General features: G+C 36.5%; 2 protein-coding genes across 6 annotated transcripts; both read left to right on the top strand.

The window, feature by feature from the left end:
• LOC104598526 (SPX domain-containing protein 3-like) lies at positions 1-4,038 on the top strand. Of its 2 annotated transcripts, XM_088890277.1 has the most exons (4): positions 327-464; positions 756-1,040; positions 2,659-2,824; positions 3,410-4,038. In XM_088890277.1, the coding sequence occupies exons 2-4, from the start codon at positions 942-944 to the stop codon at positions 3,760-3,762; spliced, it is 618 nt and encodes a 205-aa protein (XP_088746403.1). In that variant the 5' UTR covers positions 327-464; positions 756-941; the 3' UTR covers positions 3,763-4,038. The 2 variants fall into 2 exon arrangements, with proteins under 2 accessions (XP_010258944.1, XP_088746403.1); XM_010260642.3 differs by lacking the exon at positions 756-1,040 and having other exon boundaries at positions 1-464.
• A 4,327-nt stretch (positions 4,039-8,365) lies between these two features.
• On the top strand, positions 8,366-22,065 carry HINT4 (histidine triad nucleotide-binding 4). Of its 4 annotated transcripts, none has more exons than XR_016077062.1 (7): positions 8,366-8,570; positions 8,658-8,704; positions 12,026-12,102; positions 12,196-12,262; positions 18,404-18,481; positions 18,604-18,760; positions 21,456-22,065. XR_016077062.1 is itself a non-coding variant. In XM_010260643.3 (6 exons), the coding sequence occupies exons 1-6, from the start codon at positions 8,499-8,501 to the stop codon at positions 18,695-18,697; spliced, it is 435 nt and encodes a 144-aa protein (XP_010258945.1). In that variant the 5' UTR covers positions 8,368-8,498; the 3' UTR covers positions 18,698-18,953. The 4 variants fall into 4 exon arrangements, 2 of the variants coding, with proteins under 2 accessions (XP_010258945.1, XP_010258946.1); XR_735389.3 differs by lacking the exon at positions 21,456-22,065 and adding an exon at positions 19,350-21,445; XM_010260643.3 differs by lacking the exon at positions 21,456-22,065 and having other exon boundaries at positions 8,368-8,570; positions 18,604-18,953.
• The last annotated feature ends 920 nt before the right edge of the window (positions 22,066-22,985 follow it).

Below are 22,985 nucleotides of genomic sequence, written 5' to 3'. Positions count from 1 at the left end.
ACAATAACCGAATATGCCTGGAATTCTTTTACTTCACCAAGCTTTTAAGGTCCTCTGCCCACTTCGCCTTATCACGTTTAGCATATGCCTTCAAATATTCTACTTCTCACTATTTTAACCTCTGCTTCTTCTTCTATGTTATCCTACAGTCCTACTTTGAACTCTCTGAGCTAATAATCTGTTCTGGTCCCTTTTGAGTTAAAGGAGGGACAATAGCTATGAAATTCGGGAAGAGACTGAAAAACCAAATTCAAGAAACTTTGCCCGAGTGGCGGGATAAGTTCTTGTCTTACAAGGATATGAAGAAGCTTGTCCGGCTCATCTCTTCTGGGCCGTCGACATCCGAGGAATTGCCCGACTCCGGGAAGGCGGAAGCAGAGTTTATTTACCTCCTGAATTCCGAGATCGACAAGTTCAATTCGTTCTTTGTGGAGCAAGAAGAGGACTTCATAATCCGCCATAGAGTAAGTCATGCAATTTCTTTTTGTGGGTTTTCGGTGTTTGATGAAATTCGGTAGTTAACACTCTAGGGCGCTAGTTTAGGCTGGAGGAGAGACATTGGGTTGGGTTTGGTACAAGCTGTGTCAAGGGAATCTTATTTAACCCTGAACTGCCCAAATTAACACAAGTTCTAAACCAAATATGTAATCCGTAAGATACAGAACAGAAACTGAGGATAGCTGTTCAGGTGTCGCTTCATTTGATCTTAACAAATGCTGAAATGCTGACTAAAGTGTATGTTTGTGATGGTGAAGGAACCAAATTGGTTAAAGGAGACCGAGATTGAAAGATATCTAATGAAATTGTAGCAGGACCTTAAATGTGCCTGGAGCCGGAAGCAACAGTTCATTTGGATCACGTTATTAAACAAGTTGATCCAACTAATTGCAAACTCAAGCTGGGGAATCGTATCATATGACATTCATGTTGCTTAGCTTGTCATGAAAACACTTAAAGAAATAAATGCTTCTTCCCATTGTGAGACTGGGATTGACTTGCAAACTCTATCTGATGCTGCTCTATGTTGCAAATTCATGCAGGTTTGATACCAGGCTTTTTTTTATTTTTTTTTATTTTTTATGGGAGGTTTGATCCCAAACTAGTACCATGGGAAGGAGATTCCCGTGGACGAAAAGGATGAAATCAGACCCTTTTTTTTTTAAGACACTTTTTACATGTTTCTGTGTGGGTTGGGGGGAGGAGTGATCAAATAAAGAGGTACGCTTTGAATGAATAGTCATTGAAGTATTATGGACTATTAGGGTTATTCACTATGACTAATATAATATCAATTGAGAGTCAATAACCCTTTCTGTATGAGCCGTTCCATTTGAAACTGTTTGATCCATGGTAAATGGATTTGAGTATGACAGTCTGGTGCGAGGGGTTTTGAGGATCACATATGGAATTACCTTCTTAAATTGCCTTTCATAGGTTGTGTTTGGTACCATTACCATTTCAGGCGTTTTGACATGAAGCTTGTTTGGTTGGTACTTTTACTGACTAGGCATTGAACAAGTTTTGAGCCACTCCGGATCTCCTACTCACAAGACACTACCAGCTTGTATTGCAAACATCTCCCCATGAACAGCTGTAGTGTCTTGTGGGTAGGGATGTGGGAAGAGTTTGTGGGTAGAAGATCCGAGCTCATTTTGAGCAGTATTGTGTTTTGTATGGGCATTGCTACTTAAAATGTTTAAATGAAATGATTATATTCAATGTGACACCATTCTATTATACTGACTCTCATCCATATGGTCAAATTTAAAAATAAATGTTTTCTGATGAGTTGCTTAATATTACATAGATTAATATCTATATCAGATCTAATGGTTCTAGAAGCTTAGACCCCCACCCCCCCCCAAAAAAAAAAAAAAAAAAAAAAAAAAAAACTTTGTTTTGGTGGCAGGCTTTATGGGTACTAGATGGTATATATCCATCTTTGCTAGTATGCGATGCACCAGAATATATTTCCACACTGCCACTTAGGATGCCAACTAAGAGCCAGGTCATTGGACTGTTTCTTCAAATGGTCAGCTGATGGAGGAAACATCAGTGTTTCCCCCAACAGCCCTGAGTTTATGTTTCTAGTAGAAATGTTTTATCACTGTTTTAACTTAAAACAGTATCAACCAAACATAAATTGATGTTTAAATTCAAAATGCCTAGGTGATGCTGGTGTTGCAGCATTTCAAGTAGAAACAGCCATGGTACCAAACATCAGCATAGTATATTACTTGGATGGATTTCAAATGTGTGTTGTCAGTGAAAAAAAAAACATTGTTTATGAAGATAAATTATTGATTTGGCAATTTACTTTCTGTACAACACATACTAGTTCAGCCATGGATCTCAAGTACCCAGTTCAATGGAAACTCACTAGTTCTGCTGCACCTAAAAGGTTTCTTAATAACTTAATTGAACTCACAAGTGTTTGTGTTGATTTGAAGATCCTTATTGTGGTTGAATATTATGTTATTTGTGATCCTTCATGTGGTGAAACTCTCAACTACCGTTACTATTTGCACTCGCAATACAAATGCAGAGGTTTTTACAACTGGTAGTGCCAAATGCTTATTTGAAAGTCTCTTATTCTCCTTGGAGATCGCCACATAGTAAGACAGTTGAACTAATAATTGGTTGGAAATGCTGATATAGGAGCTAAAACAGAGGATCCAAAAGGTGATTACCACATATGGACCAAATGGAGCTCAACCTTCAGAGGTGGATTATAATAAGGAGATGGGGAGGATCAGAAAAGACATAATCAACTTCCATGGAGAAATGGTGTTGTTGGAAAACTATAGCAATATCAATTACACAGGTACTCATTAGCCTCAAGCTTGAATCTACATTCATTTTAAAGAAAACACGAAGTATTTGTATAATAGCATGACATCTCAGAGCTGCAAACTAGCATATGCTGATATGCACATTCAGACTAATGATATCCACCATTCTATGGGTCCTATGCCAGATATAACCTATTTAACAAAGAGAAAATGATTCAAAAATAAAAACACTTCCTTGTGCTTGAACTAGTTATCAATTGTCAGACAAAAAAACACATTACACTACATGAATTCCCCCCCACCAATTTGAAGTTGGAGGCTTAACAGCTCATTCACACATAAGCATGTGCATTTAGAACCATTTCCCTTGACAGATGTAGGTGGGCGGTTTCCATCAGGCTAGGTCAAAATTTGGCCTGAGATCTTGGAATGACCATCAAATTCTGGGTCACAATCATTCTGCATGTGCCATGTGCATGACAGCCGTGAGGAGGACATCTTGCCTCAATTTCTGTAACTCTTTGATTAACCATCATTCCTTGGAATAGAATTGGTATTAAAAATGATTTAATTTATTTTTAAAATCAATGTGTAATTACAGACATAGATTGTTGCAGGGTTGGCTAAGATATTGAAGAAGTACGACAAGCGGACTGGAGGTTTGTTGCGATTACCATTCATTCAGAAGGTGTTGCAGCAACCTTTCTTCACAACCGACCTTGTATCAAAGCTTGTTAAAGAATGTGAAGACACAATAGATGCAGTGTTTCCCGTTAAGGATGAAGAGGGTAGAAGAGAAGAAAAAGGGGAGAGAAAAGTAGCAATGTTACCTGGTCAGAGCATTTTCAGGAATACCGTTGCTGCTCTAGTTACCATGCAAGAGATGAGAAAGGGGAGCTCTACATACAGTCACTTTTCACTTCCTCCTCTCAACTTGACAGACTCAAATTATTCAGTCCTTCCAACTTGACTCTCCCATTCGTATTCTCTAATACAAAAAAGAAATATCAAATGAAAATTTATAGTTATTACAGAGTACATACTTCTGTTATTTTTCTCTTTTTCTTTCAATTAGATTATCATTATTGTTCCTTAATTTAGGTGTGATGATGAAAAAGAATGTCTGATAAACATAACATATGAGCAGATTCATATGTTTGGAACACAAAGGCAATTATGCACTATATGTATTGTCTTGATCTATAATTGGGTAATATTCAAGAAAGGAAAGTCATACTTTTTATAATGCATTTTTTTTATTACAGAGATACTAATTTATATTGTAAAAAGTAAAAAATAAAATTTAAATTCCACCATAACAATTCAAATAAATACAATTGTTCTTATAACTTTTTTGGTGCTTGCTTGATTTCCTATCTGCATAAAATCACAGATAAAATTTAACTTTACACTGACTGATATTTCCATGTTAATGGATTTTATTCTCTTTGAATTGAATACAGGAGAAAATTTGGTATACCTACACAACCTGCTTGCAAACCTGACAAAAGTAACAAATAAATAAATAAATAAATTTGGTATACCAACAATCAAACTATCCAACAGTTTATAATTGCCATTAACCTTTAATTGCCTGATTTAAATTTACAATGGAAAACTCCCATTTCTAATAAGTCTTTAGAGGAAAAATTGATCATAAACGTTTTCATTGTACAAAGAAATGAATGCCTTCTGGAACAAAGTTTGAACTATGAAGACAAAGTAGGAAAAAAAAAGAAAGAAAACTAATCACATGGCAAAGCCTTTGGTCACTTCTCAGATTTTATCCAAGTTTTGGCAACCTTGATTTGATTTGTTTCAAATTCTGTTCAAACTTGTCAATAAAACCAGAGAAGACAGTTTTAGATTTTTTTACTTACATTGTTAATACATCACTCAATAAACAAGATATCATCAAGCAGAGTAGTTAAATGTCTCCAGATTTATGATCAAGTAGGCAAGATCTCATCAAATGGTGTTTATTATGATCTACTTGCCTCATAATGCTATTACTTGTTGGCATTTGTATTATTGATAAATTAATGTTTCGTGAAACTTTATGCATCAATGCCACAATTATTAACAAGTGAAGGTTATGTAAAAAAGACAATACCAATGAACTCCCTAAAAATGGAATATTTCTTCAATAGTGCAGCCAATTGTGACCAAGAAAGTAGCTTACTGTTCCAGACTTCCAAGTGTCAAGAGTAGGGGGCTCATCTTTCCCTTAATTAATTAATATTGGTATAGTAAAAGTTTCCTGAGCAAACCTTCTAAGTGATTAAAATAGTCCCTCGTTACAAGATACTATCTGAACATCTACAGAGTAGAAAAGCTTAATTCTATGTTTTCTTTTTATCAATGTGGGATTTGTCATTTTTTTCTTTGGGAGAAGATGGTATGTATGATATAAGTGTTAAGTTATGTTAGTTTGTGTCAAGACTGGAGAAAAGGATGGTAATTCTTTCATCAGATGGTTATGAAGCTCTTAAATTGTAACACCACCATGATCTCATGATCTCAACGAGCAGAAGTCTAATTGATTGACATAAACCAAGTGATCTTATTGTATTCTGTTCTCTTGGTTATATTTTATAAGTTGAAGTTTTTCTGGTTGAACGAGTTCATACTCTTTTTTTTTTTCTTTTTTTTTGTGGGGAGGGGGAACCAAATAGCAGGGCTGCAGGATGATAACAAGTACAGAGGTTGTGATTTGGACATGTTCAATTACTCAATATCTATTCTGATGGGATCCATGAGATTGGAGTTCAGGTGAACATGCAAAATAATGGGGCACAACACTAAGATCATCCTTTGACCCATGAAGAGGAAATTATTAACTGAACAAGTATATGACTTATGGGGTGTCTTGATATGGAAGAATTTTATGGTTTTGCATTGCACTTGAGAAAACAGGTTGATAATCTAAAATGGAATTATTTTCCATTGTGACTGGGATGAGATCATTTTGAGAATTCAAGAAAATGATCTCAATTCTGATCAAAATGAAAAAGAGCTCATTTCTGGGTAATGATATTTATAAGGATAACTGGCTACATATGTAATAATCAGAACCATAGATTGACTGAAATTTGTGGGCTTGCACATAATATGTTTATAGAACATATTGATCAGAACCTAATAGCAGATTGGAATGATATGGCCTTAAAAAGAGAACAAAAACTATCTTGCTTGGATGGAAGCCCTCAATTCAATTCACAGTCAAGATAAATTTTGATGCCCGGGTGAGGCAAGACAAGGAGGAAAAAGTTGGATGCATAGCAAGGGATTATCATGGTTAGGCTCCACAATTGACCTAGCAAGGGAAGTAATAAAGCTGGTAAAGGATCATGGTTGGAAAAGAGATCTGGCTTCTAATAAATAGACTTGAAGCTTGTGATTGGTGATTGGATGCCCCCTCCAAAATGTGAGTTCAAATCAGCCCCCCACAACGTCCCACAGCACATCCCTGCCGTGTATTGAGAACATTTTCTGATAATAATACCATGAATGATGATGTCATCATCGGGAGATGCTCTCAATACACGGCGGGGATGTGCTGTGGGACATTGTGGGGGGCTGATTCCGTCTCCCAAAATATTTGCCATATCTCATGGAGAATGGTTAACTAAACCATTGTAGCCCTGCATTAGGAACATCTTCCATGAATGACAACATACAAGTAAGGAAGATGTTCTTGATGTGCAGCTATAATGTGCTGTGTGGTTGGTGTGAGGAGCGCTGTGAGGAGCTGATCTGATTTTTCAATCAAGTGGCCGATTTCATAAAAAATAGGCATGATTGGTGAATTAATTAGTATGAAGCTCTTTTTTTGTACTTTTTGGAGTTTAAAAAGATGTACCTTTTCACATAATTGCTATTATTTAAACCTATCAACTTGACCCAACTCAAAGTAGGATACGAGTCAAAGAATTTAATCAATTTATATTGCATTGGGCCAGGCCCAATAAAAATTTAGTAAAATCCCAACCTGAGCCCACCTAACTTGCACCCCCACCTCAAAGTATTCAATGTAGTGACCCTAAAAACCAATATGTGATGATATTTTGAGCATTGCAGATAGAGGTTGGTAGACCAAACAAATAGGGATTTACAGCTTAGAGCTTTTATTCAAGTCGGTCAATGATCAGATAGATTTTATTGATTTGTAGGCTCAGTTTGGAAGGAGTACAAATACAATATGTACAGTGTAAATACCTATAAAATACAAGGTTTTGCACTCTACATATTTGTATTTGCACTAGGCTCAGTTTGGAAGGAGTATAAATATAAATTTTAGAGTGCGAAACCTTGTATTTTGTATATATTTGCACTGTACATATTTGCATTTGTACTCTTTCCAAACTGAGCATTAGGGATGTGTGTACCCAGATTTGTGTAGCTCTTCTTCTCTCATCGTTCAAAGAGTAGAGAAAAAACTAATATAAAACACCAAACGGTAAATTGCATATTAATACCCTGTACATTGGGGTTAGTCTCGCTTTGGTACTCTCACTTCAAAATGTATTATTGCAGTACCTGAACTCTCAAAAACTGCCAATTTAATCCTTAATTGTTAACGGATGGGAAAGGACACAAATACCCCTTCAAGATTTGAATAGGTAGAGCAGCATAATTTTGAAATGGCCAAAATAACCATATTTAAATCCCTTTTCACTACAATTGGGCATCACTTTACACTTTATGCCCTAACCTTTCTGTTGAAGAACTAGTGCTTCCCGTCAAGGAAGCTACACATAAAAAAAAAAAAGCCGGAGAAAACAATCTCATTGTCAGAGAAGAGGAATTTAAACTCCCATTATTGTAATTGTTTTTTCAGTTATTCAATCCAAAACAAAGGGAGACGGGATCTGCTCCTCACAAATGGGCGTCTCACATGCACATCCACCGTGCATGAAGAACATCTCCTATGAATAATAATTGATAAATACGGGAGATGTTCCCAATACATGGTAGAATGTGTGTGTGAGGCACCTGTGAGGCGCCAGGTGTGAGGAGCAGATCCGGGGGGGTTTATATTGCCGTTGTTGTTAGAAAAGACAAGTAACTCTTGCCATCACTAGAAAAGACAAAGTAAAATGATTTTAAAAATATTAAAAATGATAATTTTAGCATTTAAAAAAAATTAAATCACATTTATCATCATGCGATACAAATAACTAACGGACTCCATCATGCGATACAAATAACTTTTAGAGCACAATGAGATCACATTTATCATCATGCGCCAGGTGATAATCTGCAATTTACCCAACAGTAAAATAAGATGATCTCATTGTGCTCTAAAAGTTCACAGTAAAGTGAAATTCATATAAAAAAAACTTTTTATTTATTTTTTAATACTTAAATATGAAAAAAACTTACGAGGGTTTTGATTGGTCAAAGTCTTTTGGGTATCATACCCTTCCGTCATACCCTTCCGTCATCATACCAAGCGAATATGAAATAACTAACAAGTAGAATCCAAGCGAATATGAAATCTCTCCGGTATCATACCCTTCCGTCATCATAATAACTAACAAGTAATAACTATTAACTAATAGGAAAGGAAAATCTATGATGCCGGAAAGACATGTTACCGAAATAAATTGTAACGAAGGTAGTCCTAACTCCTAAGCTTCCTTTGAACATGGAAACTGAACCATAAAAAAAGATCCAAACAGTGATAATGGAGAAGTTGGTGCGATGGCGGGAGAAGGAACCTGCATATTCTGTCAGATCGCTCGTTCTTCCACTTCTACCACTCTCCTCCACTCCGTACGTTCTCCTTTATTTTATTTCCTTGTCTTCCTCTTGTGTTTGAATTTGACAATTGGCATTTTAAATTACCTGTATTTCTTGTAGGATGAGAAGGTCGTTGCCTTTCAAGATATCAGGCCTTCTGCGTTCAGGTCTCAATTTTATTTTGCATTGTTCTTCTCTTCTTTCCTAATCTTAACTTTAGTTATGAATTTTTATGTGTTTAGATGCTTGTTACAGAGCAAGAATCCTAGTATTTTTTAGTTCAAAATAATACAAGATTTTTTGTGACATTTTCGATGAAGCCCCACGGATCTGTGTTCCGCCCACCGCCCATGACCAAAAAAATGTTTCCAATGGGAAGAGGATTAACGTTTCAATCAGATCTTTGGTTGCTTGATCAGTTGATGCTTCTTTAGTGTTTAGAAAAAAAAATGTTTCTATTAGTTATTTGTGCTGAGAAGCTGAAATTTGGGATACCTACAATATCCAACTATGTCGTGTAATATGAAAAGTTTGGGTACCCAGCTTAGAAGGTGGTTTCTAAATTGGGTTTCTTTCTGCCTGGTGAGTGTTTTCAGCAAGTTGCTAAATTTTTTAATGTTTTCCTTTCTGATGTTTCTCGAGCTGTAGTAAGTTTCTACTTTTGGTTGCTGTATACCCTAGTTATCTGTGGATATCTTTTCTTATTCATAACTCTAAACATGGGACAAGATAGATAGGATAACATGTTAGACATCCAAATCATCTAGTCATGTACCGCAGTATTGAAGATCTTAGACAACACTAGTGATGCCATTTGAATATAGGGTAAATTGCAGATTAGTATCCTTTACTTTGGGGGTAGTCTCACTTTAGTATTCAAACTTTAAAATGTGCCACCGCAGTACCTGCACTCCCGAAAACTGCCATTTTAGTCCGACACCATTAATGGGCATTATAATGGATAATAAAATTACCAAACTGTCCTTTGTTTGTCATAACAACCAAATACGTTTACAGAATTGATGAATTGGTCTCTTCCATATGCTGACGGATGAGGAGCACGGAGTACCCTCATACTTGGTCTTTTCTATATGCCACCCATATTGAGGGGACTTGCTCTGTTCGTCCAAGATTGTTAAGTGCCAGGTCAAGGAATTCTTGACTATGACTTTGAGGGATGACTTTGAAATGGTATCTGGGCATCTCCGAGAGGAGGTGGACTAGTGGTGGGTTGGGGACTTTGTTCACTGCTGTTCTGGTTTAGTATCAAAGAAGAAGACAATGAACAATGTCTTCTTTTTGAAGGGTAATTTTGGGATTTTGAAAGTTTCAAATCACATGTGACATCACATGCATCAGATTAACTGATGGAATTCTAACGGCAGGGCCTAAGTGCCAGTTTTCAGGAGTTCAGGTACTGTACTAATATGCAATCTACCCCTGAATATATGATCTCTGTTGCAAGCAGTTGTTCAGATTACTTTATAATGATGGTTGTATAGCACTTTAGATTTTTCATTTGAGATTTTAACTTCTAGTATTAATATTGCACTCAAATGATTGATTTGTAAATTTTTCTGGTTCATTCACCAGAAAAGAAAGATTGTAAAGTTAAAGCAGAAGAAAGAAGATACAGTTTCTGTGAGAAATATTCAATTTTCAGGAGGAACTTAGCTTGTATTGTCCACTTCATCAGCCACCTCCATGGGAGACCATGATGCAGTAGTATAGCTAGCCCCTTAACCCTTAATAAAGTTGGGTTTAGACTTCAAAATCAGTTCCTAAACAAGCCAATAATCAGACATTTGTTAGAACTTTTAAACCTGTCCGTGATCAAACCAAGTCCATGACCCATACTGAAAACCCAGATCCTTGGCCAGCCAATCCATTAATCTTGGAAACATGAAGGAATTAATGCATGAACTATGGTGTTAGTGATAAGGTGTTTCCTGGAACTGAAGAAAGCCTGGAAATGACAAATTTCATCTTGAAGACTGAGAAGTCAGGTACTTAGCTATTATGAAATGTATGAGAATTAAAATATAGCCTTTTAAGAAATTAGTTAGAAAGTAGTAATTTAGTTTAGAAGCTAGTTCCCTTTACTAACAAGAGAAAACTTTCCCTCTACAAAGGGATGTAGTAATTTGCTTTTGGAAGATAAAGGATTGAGTAAAATGTTTTCCTTAAGCACTTTGTGCATTGGTGGTGTGACTCCATTTTCTTAAAGGTGTGCCTCCAATCTAGAATTAGAGTTCTAAGGTAAGATGCAAAATCCTACTCCATATCCAACCTTTGTCAGATTCAACGCCTACACTTCCTTGAATATGAGATATATCTCCTAGCAAAACTATATTGTAGGAGAAATTTGAATCAAGGCCTAAACTTGCTAGCAAAACTAAAGAGAAAAGTAGGATGGTTAGAAGTGTTTATTCCTAGAGCAAAATTAGGAATCAAGAGAGGTTGTCAGACCTCTTGATAGTCTATGAGTGGTCCAAAATTGTAGTAGAAACATAGGTTTAAATGAATGGTTAGTCCATTTAGTTTATGAATCTCTAAATTCTTGCTATTTCTTGATTTGTTCTTCCTGTACAGCAGTTCTGTTTTGGTAAACTTGTAGTAGGTTCTCTTTTTTTTGTTATGTGTATTGTTATTTATTTTTTGAATTTCTTCATATTGCTGTTCTATGACCAATTGCACCCTGTGCTTCTCAAGTTTTCTATTTGTGCTGATATAGCTTCCTCCTACAACATTATTTTCTATTATGAACCAGCTCCTTAATTCCCTTTCTCTTCTTTCAAGAGCATCTAAGCCTTTAAATTTTGATTTCCAACCATATTTCAAGGTGGGACAAAGTGGAATTTTTTTAATGAGATCTTGGTGAATTTTTGTGATTAGTCAAAATTTCAAGGAAAAATGTTAACACCCATAAGGGGAAAAAACTATTCAATCTTATCACTTCCTAATTTTTCTGATACTTCCTATTTCTCCATTTAATCCTAACTCTTTCTTCTTTCTATCTATCAATTCCTATTCTTTCTCAATTTCATATCAAAATTATAGGAAGCCTAACATTGCTGCTGGTAAGAAAGCAAGGGTTGTTTGGAGTGTGATTCATTTGCATTCTTCAGGGGCATATGGAACAACAAAACAATAGAATAATTGTAGCCAATATAAATTTTTTGATGTTGGGTGGGCTGTTAGCAAATCTAGGCTGTCTGGGCTTTCCAAGTTTTTCACTAAACATTGCTTATAGGCTGTCTGGGTGGTGCCTACCTTGCAAAACCAAAACCCGCCAAAGGAAATCAAAATCCCTCCCAAATGGGCGCCAAATCTCTTATGCACTGAGGTTTTTGTGTAAAATTTCAGTCTTTTATCTGAGATGACACAGCACCATTATACAGGCATCTGGGTATTATACCCGGAGTTTATTTCATTGATTGATGACTTCCTTTTCTTGACTTAGTTATTACAATTTGACAAATTGGCAGGCATTATCAGGTGATTCCTGTGGAGCACATTTCAACTATCAATGACCTCCAAAGGAGAGAGGAAGATTATCTTTTGGGTACTTTAAGTTATTGTTGATGCTAACTAATGTGTGGTTTTAAATCTTCATGGTTTTCCTTGCAGCTAATCTCCAATTTTGTATGATCTACAGTAAGTCACATGCTGAGTGTGGGGAAATCTCTACTACACAGAGATGCACCTCAGTCCATTGAGTACAGGTATAATTTTATGTTTGCAGCTAATCTCCTACTGTTTTTATGTTTGCAGAATTAGATTGTTTCAGAGCATTTTTTTCTTCATCCAAATGATTTCAACGGGTATGGAGAGTTCCAGGTCTAGGTTTGTTGAAAAATATGTAAAGGAATGTTGCCAATCTAGTAATGAATTGAATACTTTCTCAAGTTTGCTGGAGTTGTCTTTTTGTTCTTTTCTCTATTACTATATTGATATTGATGGGTGGTCTTTGTTTCAATTCTTCTATTTTGGATGTTTACATGCATGAGGGGTTGGGCTAGAAAATAGTCAATAAATCACTCTAGCATCCTTGATTTGTGAAAGCTTGCAAATGCAAAGGGCTGTATTTTGTTTCCTTCTGTACTATTTAGTTTAATATTATAGAAGCAGGAAACCTTCTTGGTTTTCTCTTTACTGGTTGTCCAGGTTTCCTAATTTTGAAATAAAGATCATGTAGGAGTGGGAAATGACAGTAAAAGAACCATGGTTCACAATTTTGATATCAATGGACATTTAACCTTGTAGAAATGGAGAAGTTTCAGGGATATTTCACTAATTTTGCTAAGATATTTGGAAAATCTAAAGAAATTGGAAGAAAATTACTAAAAACATGGAATTTGTTAATAAAATTTCATGGATTGTAAACCAATTCAGAGAAGAGATGTAGTTGATGAATGAAGATAATGTGTAATGTGTTCCTTGCAACCTGAAGTTGGAGTACTGTATTCTCCCTAATAGTGATATCATCCATTTTAAGGTCCATGACCCAATAACCAAGTAGAAGGAAACCTCTATTTTCTTTTCTTTTTTTTTTTGAGAAAAAGGTAAGGATTAAAGACTAAACTTGAAACTATATGCAACATGTACAGCCAGAAACTATACATCAAGTCTCAATGGAAATCTTCAACAAAAACTTCCAAGGACTAAAGACTAAACTTGAAAGCCAGGAATTTCTGACAACTTATCTGGCTAAACAAAAGGATTACTGTGATAAGAAAATTGATTATGGGGGATTCTTCTGAAAAAAATCTTGAGCTGATAACCTGGAATGTGTAGATGCCATATTGCCATTGCCTGCTGAATCAATCTATCTTTATCCCCACTCTTTCTTTCAAAGATCCTCCTATTTCTTTCCTTCCACACCACCCAACAAAATGAATGGGGTATTGTACTCCACAATAATTGGGTAAAAGACTCGAACCTCCCTTGAGGTTTGTCATAAATACTTGCTCCTCCCCTCTAATTTCTAATAGGACTTAAACCTCCCCTATCTAACTGAGATGTTGTTATATTTGACAGAATTGAAAAAGAAGACAGTTTTATCCTTTGTTGTCCTTCAAATTTTCAAAGAGTTTGATCAGCTTTATCATTTTGAAATAAGAATGATCGTTGTAGCTTGTTTCAACCTTTGTACAATCACTTTGAGGGCTGCTCACAAGAGTTGATTGACAAAGTTGATCTCTGTTAAGTCCTTAAGTTTGCTGGGCTGGGAGCAGGTTATTAAGATACTCCCAGTCACAGCTTAAAAAATAATACTAAAGAAGAAAAAAGGGCTTTCTTATAAGCTCAGTCAATCCTATTGGTGGTCTGAAACATTTTAATAAAGAAAGGGGCCTGCAGTCTAGTTTAGTGAACAACAGGCCCCAAATTAATTGGGCTTGTTTGTAATGCAATAAGCATTTAATGGGCCTGCAGTAGAGCCCATTTAATGGTAATGGAACAGCAGGCCCTAAAAGAATAAATGCATTTTGATTAATTAATTGTGAGGTGTCCCACTTATTTATGAGGGGATGCCACATGTCCTATTCTAACAAGAGGGCTATTTTCCCTCCTTTAGCCACTTGAAGTGGGGGGATACATGTCACCCTAGGGGAGAGAAAGTTATCTTCCCTCTAACAACTTGAAGTGGGGGGACACATGTCACCCTAGGGGAGAGAGTTATTTTCCCTCCTCTAACCACTTGAAGTGGGTGGGCACATGTCACACCCTAGGGGAGAGAGTTATTTTCCCTCCTCTCACCACTTGAAGTGGGGGGACACATGTCACCCTAGGGGAGAGAGAGAGTTATTTTCCCTCCTCTAACCACTTTAAGTGGGGGGGACACATGTTACCCTAGGAAGAAGGATTTATTTTCCCTCCTTTAACCACTTGAAGTGAGGGGACACCTGTCACCCTAGGGGAGAGAGAGTTATTTTCCCTCCTCTAATCACTTTAAGTGGGGTGAAACTTGGCACTCTAAGAAGAGAGGGGTGGGGAGTTACTTAACCACCTCCCTCCTCTATATAAACCCCTCTCCTACAAGGAGAAGGGGCTAATGCCTTTTTGTTGGCTATTACTAATTTATTTGCAGGATTTCTAGCATTAAGAAACAAGTGGGAAGAGAAAAGAGAAGAAGATTGGTGTGGAGAGCATAAAAGAAAAAGGAAGAAGGTAGGGAATCTGGTTTTCTTCCTACACCTCTTCAATATGATACTCCTTGTGCTTCCCACATGAGATGGAAGACCATATTCTATCTATTCCTCTCACTCCTTTCTTTTTTCCTTTTATTTTTCTTTTCTCCCTTATTTCATATTGAAATACATGTAAGGAGACAACCATCTACAGCCTTGTTCATGAAACTTGGCTGATTATGGTTCCTTACAACCTATTAACCTATGTGTGAGGGGAAAAACCATCTACAACCTTGTTCATGAAACTTGGCCGATTATGGTTCCTCACAGCATGATAATGCACACAACCACAATTTAAAGGCCATTTGTAACCTTATTGATGAAACATGCTTTTTATGATACCTATTTACTTGTTATGCATACAATGTTTGTTTTTTTATATGCTGGTTTTCTCTCAAACAAAGAGGGAATATATACCAGAATTTTCAAAGGAAAATTCTGTAGAAAAATGATACTTGGTTTAGTCTCTATTCATTGGTACTTCTGAATCAGAATCAAAAGGTTTTCTCTGCCCCTAGCAGAGATGTAATTAAGGGAATATCTACGTTATTCCCGAATGGGGCTTACCCAAATAACAAAAAACCCAGTTATTACTCTAATCGGGTGAATTATGTTATGTGAGAAATTATACTAAAAAAATTTCCACTTACAATCTCATGAACATTTTGGAGTAATTTGATGTGAAATCAGCTATGCCTAATGAAACTGTGAAATCACAGCCTTCGATAGATGGGGGGCTGTTAGAGAATGAAAATTTTAGATTTTCCCTATGAAACTATGCAAAAAATTGAACCTAGGCTACATGGGCTAGAACAACAATGGCAAAGAAACAACTATAAAAATATCTTTGAAACTAAACCTTTCTTTTCTTAAGGTTTTAGTTAGTTCTAAAGCTATCATTCATTTCATTGAAGGGTTTAATTTCTAAAATCCTGAAATCTTAACTTCAAATTCATTGGTCAGTCGTTGTAACAGCAGCAAGCTCATCATTGTACAACAGTCATGAAAACTTATTGTACATATAAAAGGATTCTCATTGTACATGCAAAATTACCCATACACTCCATGAAACTCAAATCTGGATAAAATAAAAATAGAACTACTGACAAATGGACATACATATAGATCCCATCAAAACATGGATTGAATCACCACTCCTCTTAATTGGTGCTTGTTGTTCTTTTTCCGTTTATCGTTCGGTGCATTCTAGTTTTGATCAACAAGAGTTGTTATTACCATAGCAGGATGTAACATTGTTCATCTACCTTCTTCAACCTCCTAATTAAGAACGAGAGCAACCCCGTTCTTCACCTCTCTCTCTCTCTCTCCCCTTCCTTCGTCCGTCTACTTTCTCCCCTGTTTAAGCCAAGAAGCATTATTACAAACCCAAACAATCAGTTTTCTATAGAGGGGCAATATTGGGTTTTTGAAAAATCCATCGATCTAGCCAACCTTTCTGTCCTATCTTCCGCCAGCTTTAGTCCAACTGAGGAGCAACCTTCTTCTTGTCCCGGAGGAGCTACCACTTGCAATGGTGTGACATCCTCCCACTGCAAGTCCCCACCTGCTACCAATGCCAAACTATCCTCTTGAGTTATGATAGGGCTCTCCTTGAACTTCGGCGAACCTGAGATCCCCATCTCTATGGACTGATCATTCCCTAACAACACTTCCTCCTCTACCACTGTGTTCTTCACTTTTCCTTCTGGCACAACTCTTGACTTCCCAAGTGACTGAACCTATGACCTTCGGCCTTCAAAGATTTTAATGTCTCTTGGGGACCTGAGATCCCCAACTCTCGACTTCCCAACTCTTGGGGACCTGAGAACCCATTCCTTCGAATTGGGTTCAAGGAATTGGTTGGGCCCAAGTAGAATTAGAAATTCTAGGCTGGGCTTTTCTCGACTCTTCTAGGATTCTATTTTTATTTTTATTTTTATTAGAATTCCAAGAGAAGACCCTACTTCTACCATGTACCCCAAAACCCAGGTCCCAGGCCGATTCTTGGTTTGTTGCTATTTTGACTCTTTAGATCACCTTTTCTAAACTGAATTCCTTCTCCCGGCCCAGTTCTTTTGATCCAAACCACTTGAGACAGACATCTCTTTCAAATAGTCATCTATCAGGGCTTTGAATTCCCTCATAGTCCTAGGAAAGACCAGCTCATGGTCAACTTCCTCATTCAAAAGCTTGGTTTTCTCTCCTTGGGGTTGTTCCATTACCGGCCTTCCCCATTTAAAATTTGAAAATTTCCCTCCTTAAGTAGTAGGACTTGCCTGGTCAGTCTCCTGACAACCCTTGTCATTCGATCCCCCTATCCAACTAGGCTATTGGACAGCCCTTCTTGGTTGTCCCTGAGTCTGAGATCTTGGTGAGAAGCTATTGCCAGCGGGCAATGAATCTCAGTGACCTTGCAACTTCTGTCTCCTCCTTCAGTTAACTTTCCCCTTCCTTGTAGGAATCGAAGAGCTCATCCCTCGAGGTTCTCCTCACCATTTTATGCCTTTCTGTCGCTGGCCAAACTACTGGTTCAAGTTTCAGCCAAATATGCACTAGATAAACCATATCATCCACTTTAATGTCAACCAAACCTGGTACCTCCCCTCTCCATATCACCTGCAACCACACCCACTCTCACATTGCTAGTTCCTTTACCAAATCATCAGTGCCTAGGAACTCCCCATGGTAATCACCTATCGCTGTAATAATTTTAGGGCTCCAAAGCATCAATGGGAGTCCATAGACTCGAATCCGAATCTTCTGATCTACACTCGAAGCAGAAGGTTCATCGTTGTGCAACCAGCAAACATGCTCCACCGGTCAATGAGCAGACGTTTGTCCCCCAATCTCCACTAAGCTCTACTTAGAATATACTCAGCCTCCACCTCTGTGGAAATGATGAAGGGGAATAAACCATTGATCAATTTTTTCACCTTCACCTCCTCCAAATGGTTCCATGCCTCCTGAACCCAGACTTCGACATCCACTACCTTTGGCACTTACCCCTCAAATTTCCCAACTAGACAGTTCTTCTGGAATCTCCTCCAAAGTTGCACCCCTTTTTCCTCTGTTTCAATAAACAATAGCTCACCATTCCGGTAGAACTGACAATCACCATCCATCGGCCAGACTTTGATTTCTGCTATATCTTACGAAACCCCTGTTTGGTGTGTTGCTTCTCTGCCACCCAACCTGGGATTTTTGGTGTCATTTTCATGGTGAAACTTTTAATTTTTAAGAAGAAAAATGACTAACATGGGGGGGGGGGGGGGGGGGGGGGGGGGGGGGCATTAAGCTCTCTACTAGTCATCACATGAGGGAAGCAATCACATGAGATTGGTGATAAATGGTTGAATTCTATAGGGTTTATCACAACTACCTTAGGGGGGGGGTGGGGGATATTACGACATTGAAGTATGTCACACCAATTAAACTTGATTTAATTTTCTAAAAGGAACTTAAAATAAATATACCACATAAATAGTAATTTCCAAAAACAATGATATATAGGTGTAGTTTCCCCATGCTTAGTATGGGGTCATTCTCTAGTTCATGGATCTAAAGAAACTCTGCCAATTTAATCTTTCATCAATTCCTTTTAATGCAGTTCCACAATTCCAGAAATTGCATTTTGTCTTAATTATACATGTAGTCTTCCATTTTCACCCTTCTCAGGTTTGGCTTTCATGCCCCTCCATTCAACAGCGTTAACCATCTCCATCTCCATTGTTTGGCACTTCCTTTCATACCCAAGTAAGCTTTTGATGCTTGAAAAACTCCTTTATTGCTTTAATATCTCTTTTTGAAACAATAACATAACCTTAGTTTGTTGCATAGAAGTCAAATAAAACTCCTTTCTCTGATTCTCAACAAAGAGCTTTGAACAGATGGAAACATGTAAAATACATGTCTTTGGGACCTCTGGGATTCATCAAGGCTGAGAAGTTGATGGAGAAGATAAAGCCATAAAATATATTCAGTCAATAATGTGACTACTTCCAATTGTTGTTGCTTAAGTTGCATCAAGCAATGGTAAATGGGACTTTACCCTTTTCAAGTATTCTTATTTACTATTGTTGGAAAGCAGGATGCTTGTATTAAGATCTAGGAATCTTTTATAAGCATATTAATACTTGCTATTGAATATTTTTTCAGTTCATTGACACAGTATTATTTTTGGGTTTACGAGACATTAATTCATCCATCTCAGAATTTATGCAATTTATATGCATGTGTCCATGTTGTATACATCCTATAAGTGTGTGGGTAATCTGCTTGGGTTGCTGCTGTTGTCTTGAAATATGTAAAATTCCCAGGTACTCTGGATTATAAAACAGTCAATTTCTACATTTCATCACCATGTGTAGCTTGTTTACTCTGCTCAAGGCTAATATATTAGTCTTCTCTATTTTTATTTTATATTTGATAATGCCGTATGTTTGGCCCTCTTATTGTGGTTTCAGGGATTTCATTAAGATGTTCTCTGTTGCAATTATGCAAACTAAGAATTAGCCATTCTTATAAACCTAACTGCATTATTTAGGCTTTTTTTTTTGACAATTGGTTTTCTTTATTTGTACACAAATAACTGAATACTAGAGGTTTTTTCGGTATCTCTCAGGTTGATATTTTACCGATCTCTATAATGAGGCCATGTGATGGATGTCACAAGTCCTTTACCTTGTAATACATTGAACGTAACAAATTGGTTGCTGCATTTCGTCCTTCCATGATGAACTTAAAGAGTTAGAGGTAAAGTTATCAAGAATTGAAATTAGTGTAGGTGCCAGTTCTTGTGTCATTTTAAAATTGTCAGATTGAAAGCCACTTGAACCATGCTTGATTTTGGATTAGTATGAATTATTTTTGCCACAAAATGGCAATTAAAAGGAATTATTTTTGGTGACAGCCCTTATCCCTTGATCACCCTAAGTGCCAAGGTTCAAAATTTCGCAATGTATAGGACCATATCAGCCGATACATATCGTTCTGGTACAAGTCCGATACACAGAACACATAGAAATTATCTGTAGCGTTCCTTTTCGTATGTATCGAACTGTTTTGGGCCATGTATCGGACTGTTTCAGGTCTGTATCGGCCGATACGGTTCCGAAACAGTCCGATACAGCCTGATACAAGTCCCCTTCTCTCTCATTAATTTCATTAAATTATATTTAGGGTCAAATTACCTCTCATTAATTTTATATTTACTCCTATATTTAGGTGCAATTTCTCTCTCATTAATTAGTTAATTACTCCTATAATTAATGCATAATTTTAATTTTGAATTTCAATTTTAGTGCCTAATTGGAATTCTCTTCTCATTTATTTCATTAATTAATAACCCTCTTTCTCATTAAATTTGTTTTGTTAGTACAAAACTACAAACTTAGAAATAGCAAGATTCGAACCCTAGCCATTAGGCTTTAACAACTAGAGGTTCACCACTAAGCCACACACATTTACTTGTATAGGTTTATGAATTTTTATTGTTAAGTAAATTTTCTCTTTTTCTTAGTGTATGCTTATCTTTAAAATGTTAAAATTAATTATTAAAATTTATGTATTAATAAATATTAAGATAAATTATATTGATTATTTTAAAACTAATGTATATCAATATTTTAGTTTTTTTGTTTTTTCACGTTTTAGTTATTCCATCATTTGTCAATAGTTACTAAGTGTGTCCCGATATCTCGAATTTTATATAGACCGTTAAATTACAGTTTTTTTTTTTTACTTTTAAATAACTTATTTACAATCACATAATACTTGTAACTATCATTATTAATATATTTTTTAGGATTTATTTGAGTTTTTTAGCATATTTATGTGTATATTGATTTTTCATCCGTATCCATACGTATCCAAAGCGTATCCCGATACGTCTCTTAAAATTATCTTTCCGATACACCTTGCGTTTCCAATACTTTAAACTTGACCCTAACTGGCACTATTTGGAATCAAGGCAATAAATGTCATTTAACATCTTTCCTTAGGGCCTTGGTTCTCAATGGAAGCTCATCAAAAGGTGTCAAATTTTGTTGGGGGCAAGTGGAAAAGTTGCTCATCCTAACAGTCGCTCCCAGAAGTGTCTTAAGATTTTTGCATCATGCACTGCCTCATTATATGATGGGGATTGCTTTGCACTAATCTACCCTTGTGTCATTTTCATCAACATGCCATTATCATAATGATCAACCTGATCATCCCTCAAATTCTTCAAGACCATTTTCATGATCATAATTATGATTTCTTTTGTCATCACTGCATCCTTCACACCACCATCTGGATTGTCTTCATTGATATTTTAATGCATCCAAACCCATGGCGACAAATTGGAACTCAAATCATTATTTGAAACCTTTAAGATTACAAAGATTTCAGAATTCTATGTGTTGGATTGAGTAGGCTGTATGTTTGTGGGTTTATCAGTCTTATTTATATTTCAGAACTCTTCATTGTAATGGGCCTAAACTGTTTTATTATTTAAGTGTCTAGGTGTCCCATCACTAATCAAGAGGCATTTTAGTCTTTTTTCCTGTAATTATTCAAATGTTAATATAAGATAGCTTCTAATTCTAGGACCAGCTGAGAACTCTTCTGGCCAACCATACACTCTTCTTTTCTCCTTTCTTCTCATCTCTTCTGGTTTTCCTCTCTAACAAACCAGCAAACACTATATTCACACTGAAGTTGTTAACTTGAGATGGTTAAATATGGCCAGGGTCATACATCTTATGTTTTATGAGCTGGTAACGAGTTGTGGTAAATGCCTGCACATGTATTTGGATGCGTCGATCAGTTTTGGCGCTTCACAACATATTCCATTCTTTTACTTCATTCTGGGTGGCTTCCCATTGTTGTCCAAAGATTTTGGAATTTGATTTTTGTTTGCACTAAAGTTGTTAATATCAGATGGCTAGATATGGCAATATTTGCAGATATTTTGGGTAGATCAGTTATATATTCTTGGTTAAAAAATGAGCATGGCTGAGGATGATAAAATGGATGAATAGCAAGAGTAAGAAAGAGATAATTAGAAAGTAATGCATTAGGAATAACTTAGAATTAGCTCAATAGGATAAGCACCTCAGTTATGCACCCTATGTGGCCGATGTGGTAAACCCACGGGTCATGAATCAATAAACAGGTTCCATTTTGAAGTGTATTAAAGAATAGAATTTTTCAGGAATTACAATATTGTCAGTCTTAAAAGTACAATGTATAGAAATTATTGAGCAAAATGGCAGGTTATTATTTCTGTAGCCGACCCCAAATACTTAGATTGAGGCTGACTTGTGTTGAATACATTAAAAATATTTATGCGTAGAAATGGTATACATAAATGTTCTATTTGGTCATCTAATTGATTGTATTTAATTGTGAGCCCTTTGTTCTATTCAATGTTCTGTTATAATGTCTATTGTGATCACTTGCGAACATCAAACTTAGATCATCATAAGCAATGCTTGATGACCCAAATGGATATTGATTACTATAATCCCGAATCTATTCACATCAATCTCTGAGATTTCCTTTAAAGCAAATAAAACTGCTTGCACACAACTATCAAGGCACCCTTATTTTCAGAGCGCACTAAGAGATTATGATATCATGGGAGGAAGAGAAAGGAATGACATTAGTTGATCCCTTGCAAAAGTGAAATGATAAGCTTTGCAACAGATTTGCTTACACAACAGTAAGTAGGAATGTAGATTTCCATCCATCCATTGTTTTGGGTGGCTTTAGATGCTAAAGACTGGCTCCATAAGATCGGCCCACACCACAATCCATGATTGAGATGTGTGCCTTTACCAGACTTGGTCTTACCTTACCAGGTTGTCTGTCGACATCAAAGGAATTGCAGATTATATATTGCCATTCAAATTCTAAAGAGACTTTACACTTTACAGGACAACTGGTTAAATATTGGGAAAATTCTACTTTAGTACTCCGAACTTTAGGGGTAGTGTGAAGTTAGTAGCCTAACTTTCAATCTTGTCACTGCAGTACCTAAACTTCCAAAAAGTGTCAAATTGGTCCTTGCCATTAATCAACCGTCAGTTATCTGTTAAAAATGTCAAAATTACACTTCAAAAGAAGATACTGTTCATTATCTTCTACCCAATGCACAGTTTCAATGCAAGTCAGATCTGCCCACAAGAATCCTATCCACGCCTACCCACATGACACTGCAGCTGTACAGTGGGAACTTCCCATGCAAACATGGAAGTGTTCTCAATGTACAGCTGTA

Source organism: Nelumbo nucifera, chromosome 6, assembly GCF_055504915.1.
Source record: "Nelumbo nucifera cultivar China Antique chromosome 6, China Antique-T2T, whole genome shotgun sequence".
NCBI lineage: Eukaryota > Viridiplantae > Streptophyta > Magnoliopsida > Proteales > Nelumbonaceae > Nelumbo > Nelumbo nucifera.
The sequence above is the reverse complement of the archived record's forward strand: the minus strand, read 5'-3'. Positions and strand labels throughout refer to the sequence as shown.